This window comes from Micromesistius poutassou, assembly GCF_964030765.1.
Source record: "Micromesistius poutassou genome assembly, chromosome: 23".
In the NCBI taxonomy this organism is placed as follows: Eukaryota; Metazoa; Chordata; class Actinopteri; order Gadiformes; family Gadidae; genus Micromesistius; species Micromesistius poutassou.
In genome coordinates, this window is record NC_140293.1 from 1,362,042 (window position 1) to 1,367,052 (window position 5,011).

The 5,011-nt window shown below is 51.9% G+C and overlaps 1 protein-coding gene across 1 annotated transcript; it reads right to left on the minus strand.

The window, feature by feature from the left end:
• Positions 1-384: 384 nt before the first annotated feature.
• On the minus strand, positions 385-4,771 carry rab39bb (RAB39B, member RAS oncogene family b; the record flags this gene model as incomplete). The annotated part of the gene is made up of 3 exons (XM_084487300.1): positions 385-630; positions 1,057-1,237; positions 4,557-4,771. The coding sequence occupies 3 exons, from the start codon at positions 4,769-4,771 to the stop codon at positions 385-387; spliced, it is 642 nt and encodes a 213-aa protein (XP_084343426.1).
• Positions 4,772-5,011: the final 240 nt, after the last annotated feature.

A 5,011-nucleotide genomic window follows, 5' to 3' on the forward strand; every position in this document is an offset into this window, starting at 1 on the left:
CCGGCTGTGTCCTTGATGTCCGTCAGCATGTCCTCCCCCCCACAGCCTCCTGCTCCTGTCAGTCATGCTCCCCAACGTCCAATGGGAGCGCAGGAGGCGAGGAGGCTGACCAATTGTAGGCAAGGGAAAAGACCAACAGTCCACGCCAAACACCAACCAACGGCGTCCATCAGTCCGGCACCTCCTCCTCCTCCACCGCCGCCTCCTCTTCCTCCCCGTCCAGCCGACAACCAACAACCCAACCCCCACCACCACCACCTCCTCCTCCTCCTCCTCCTCCTCCTCCTCCTCCTCCTCTGCGCCTCCTCCTCCCCAGATCAGCAGAGGCAGCGGCGGTCGCTCTTGGTCACCTCCTCCTCCTCCTCCTCCTCCTCTCTCCTGGGATCAGCAGAGGCAGCGGCGGTCGCTCTTGGTCACCTCCTCGGAGGAGTGGACCACGTTGGGCACGAAGCCGCTCTTGACTCCCTCCCAGCCCTCCTGGATGCTGATGTCCCCCGAGCGCACCAGGGCGAAGATGTCCCGGGTCAGCTCGGTGAAGGCGTGCTCCACGTTGATGGCGTCGCGCGCCGACGTCTCCACGTAGCGCATGCCGTACGCGCCCGCCAGCTTCTCCGCCTCCTGCCGCGTCACCTATAGGAGACGCGGGGATAAGGCGGGGGGGGGGAAAGCATAATCACGATTATTTTGGTCAATATTGAAATCCCGATTGTTCAAACGATTATTTTTGCTGAGTTTGAAAACATGATGCATTTGTTCAGCGTTTCTCTCCAAAACAACCACTTTGTAACTGAGAACTTTGAAATTTCCCCTTAAAAAAAAATACACAAAATTTTCAAAAAGAAAATTTTGTGTATTTTGTGTACAAAATTTTCAAAAAGAAAATTTTGTGAGGTACAAATATGAATTCAGCTGTTCCTTTAATGAATAAAATAAATATTCTGAAAAATAAAATAATTTAAACTCGATTACATTAGTTTGGAGAGACCGTTTGACCCCAAAAAAATCGATGTCAGATAAATATTTGATTGACTGCTTCCCGAGGCGTTAAGGACCCACCTGGCGCTGGGCCTCCAGGTCGCACTTGTGGCCGACCAATAGGAAGACGATGCTGTGGGGCTGCACGTGGCTACGGGCCTCCTCCAGCCAATCGTGGACGTTCTGGAAGGAGCGGCGGTTGGTGATGTCGAAGAGGAGGAGCCCGCCCACCGAGTTGCGGTAGTAGGCCCTGGTGATGGACCTGTAGTGGGGGGGGGGCAGAGGGGGGGGCAGAGAGAGGAGGTATGAGAGGGCCACTATGTGTATCTGTGGGAGGCTGGACCCCGACGCAAGCCGGCGTCTGAATCCATCCGTCGGAGTGGTGGTTGCCTAGTTACTTGACCAGATAAAATGAGACGGAGAGGTGATATAAAGTCTGTCAGCACGAGGGCCTCGGATTTATTGAGTAATGTGGCAAAGGTAATACTGATTCATAAAGCGTGAGAGATCGAATATTCTACGTCCCCTAACAGCGCTGAGGTCGTCCGGAGCTTCGCCTCCGAGGAGGTTCTGCTTCAGAAGAGCACCCCGTGATCCGGTGCATGTGAAACTTATAGTATCTTTCCTAGCCAGGTGTGTGTGCTAGACTTTGTGTGGGTTATCGAGGGTTCTCTTGTCCCTGAGCCTCCGGGTTGTGTTGTCTTTCTGTGTGATATGTGTGTCCTCGCCATCTAGCTGTGGCAGAGTGTTCTCCGCAGACTGATAGGGGGGCTCGAGGGTCATCTTGACCCTCTTGAATGTGTGGTGTGTTGTGTTCGTTAAGTTTGGACCCAGAGTTGACTATATTCGTAATGTAATGTGTCCGTTAGGTTATTTTTGCCCATCAGTGGATAGTATCCACCGATAAGATGGGGCAGCAGTAGCTCAGGAGGTAGAGCGGGTTGGCTGGTAACCGCAAGGTTGCTGGTTCGATCCCCGGCTCCTCCTAGTGTCGAGGTGTCCCTGAGCGAGACGCCCTCACCCTGACTGCTCCCGACAAGCCGGCTGTCGCCTTGCGTGGACGCGACTCCGCCGTCGGTGTGTCAATGTGTGCATGAATGGGTGAATGTCAGGCAAGATTGTAAAGCGCTTTGGATAAAAGCGCTTTATAAATGCAGTCCTTTTACCATAAGATCCAGCCCGCAGGTAACAGCGGAGTTGATCTCTCCATCAAACATGTGGGCGGACAACCCTTCCACTATTTGTGATGTCACATCACAAATAGCTACACGGCTTGAAATGACTACACACAATGTCAACGTCACACCTGCGGTAAAAGAGGGGCCCCTTAAAGGTGGGGCTGTGGAACGCCCCAAATTAATGTTGGGAGGGTGTAAACAAACAACCCCCAATGCTGAAGTTGAAGAGGTCAAAGGTCGCTTGAGGTTTTGTGTTGTGTAAAAGGCAGCTAGGTATGCAGTACAGAAGAAGATACAGATGAGCTCATACAAAACAAATGACACTGGCACTCACTCTGGCACACAGAGGCCGCAAGGTGAAGACATGAGAGGAGGTGAGGAAATGAAACAAGAGAGTCACGAGGGACCGACTTGTTAGACAAAAGACGCTCAGAGATATATTTACCAGGAGATCCAAACCTGCTGAGTTAACAGGGAGATGAGAGCGAGAGATGAGGGGATGTGTGAGAGAGGAGTGGAGGAGGATCAGATGAGTGATGTGTCTGTTGAAGGAGGAGGGGAAGAGAGAGAGAGAGCATGCGAGAGAGAACGTGCGATAGAGAGAGAGAGAGAGAGAGAGAGAGCAATGGACCTTTTTCAACTAGTGGCCATCTTGATTCCACATTCCGTTCCCCTCCTCAGCCAGCGTTTCGAACCAAGATGGCAGCTGGGTAAACAAGGCCCATGGCTCCAGCATAATACATTCAGGAGCTCACTGCCTTCAAATCTAATTTGAATTGTATGCTTAAGGACATTCCGCAAAGCATTAGGCTTGCACAATGTAATCCAAACACAAATTGAGACCCCCTGAATATGTAAATATTGAGGGGGAACATTAAATGAGAGGGATCATTTCGGAGAGATTAGTGATTAGTGAAAAATCACAGGTAGTTTCAGGGTAGGATTCCGAGGAAAAATAGACGAGTCAAAGTCTATCCTTTAACCGTTTTGGAACGATTTGTGATTCCAAACGGCGCTCCACACCACGGTTAGCCTCGCGCAGAAAGGGGCCGTCCGCCGGAGACACCAGCTTCACAGAGGAAGGCGTCCCGCAGAGAGCTGCTGTCACCACTTCCAAACCGAGCATGTGTCGGAGGCTGCGGTTGCCATGGCGATGCGAAAACGTGCTGACAGGTGAGGTCGCTTGCCTTCCTGTCTCCTGCCTCCCGAGTGAGGAGAGCGGCCAGATGTGAGAAAGTGTCTCGTCGGTCTGAGAAGTTTGAGAGTGAGGGGGGGGATTCTTCCCTTAAGTGTTCAAGGGTGAATGTGTGTATGCGAGTGTTGGAAATCTGCTCTTATCTCCTGAGACAGTGTGTGTGTGTGTAGTACTGAACACTAGGCCTTGATACTCTTACTAATTGCATATTGAAATGATGACCCACATAATTACACGCAAGTCATTTAGCTCTAGACTCTTTTATCCAAAACCACTAAGTGGGAATGTGCTTTCAGTTAGGTGCGGGCAAGGATGTATAGGAGTCAGGGGGCATCTTGCTCGAGGAATACTTACTGGTTACCTACTAAAAACGGTGCGGACGTTGGGGATGGAACCCACAACCTTGGGGCTGGGAGTCAGACACCCAAACCACGACCAGACTGTCCTGCCCCTCGTGTAAACGTGGAAATGAGGAGGACTGCGCTCAACCGCTGGACCTCTCCAGGTGGAACCTGCCTGACTAGTACCCAAACCAGTAGTCTCGGGGCTATTTGTCCTTCTATTTCACATTAAACACATTAAACAGTGTTTAATGTGTTCGCCTTGTTCCAACAACCCCGGGGGCGCCAGTGTTCCGTGCCCGTCCCACCATGGGAACCGACACAAACACGTACAAACGCTGCTTAGAGACCTTTAAATGTGACTGCCCGGTCCACCTTCATATTTGCTGTACTTTTGGTTACATAAAGTGGAGTTTAGAGTGGATTTGACTGCAACAGTATGTAAGCCAAAAGGTAAATTGGTGGACAGGATAAGGGTGAAGTTGACATGCTAACCAGCTGTAGCCTGTGGCTGGCGGTGATAGCTTAGTGGTCAGGTTGTTAAACTGGCAGGCTGGATACTGGGTTAATGGTAACCTGGAGGCATCCTTAAAACGTACCCGCTCCTTCAATGACATTTCTCTGCATGTGCACACACTTGCACATTGCAAGTGTGCAAGTGCTCGCGTTGCCTTCACTCTCACTTCTTCTCAATCTCATTGCCAGACTGAACTGACTCAAATTAACTGAAACCAGTTGTAGAAAACACCTGTCACCTCGAATTAACTCTTCCTCCGAAACACATCAGCTATTGTCACACCACACACACGCACGCACACGCACGAGCGCGCGCGCGCACGCACGAACGCACACACACGCACACACTACCTGAAGCGCTCCTGCCCCGCGGTGTCCCAGATCTGCAGTTTGATCCGCTTGCCGGGTTCTATCTCCACGAGGCGCGAGAAGAAGTCCACGCCGACCGTGGGGTCCGACACCTGGGCGAAGCGGCCCTCGGTGAAGCGGCGGATGAGGCACGACTTGCCCACGGTCGAGTCCCCGATGACGATCAGCCGGAACTGGTACAACCATATCGCCTCCATGGCCGCCGCCTCGTCTATCGCGATCTGGTGACGATAGTGAGCGGGAAAAGTGTCTGTTAAACGAAAGCGTCGCAGAGCGGATATTGTTGAGAATAACCTGCTCTCCGGTCTCCCCCCCCTCCCCCACACGGCTCCTCCAGACGACGCTGGTGCGTGTGATTTGCAACAAAAACTGTAAAAGCGAGAACAAACGAGAGCCTTTGGTTTGGAGAGAGTGGGTCACAAAAACAATCGCGTCTT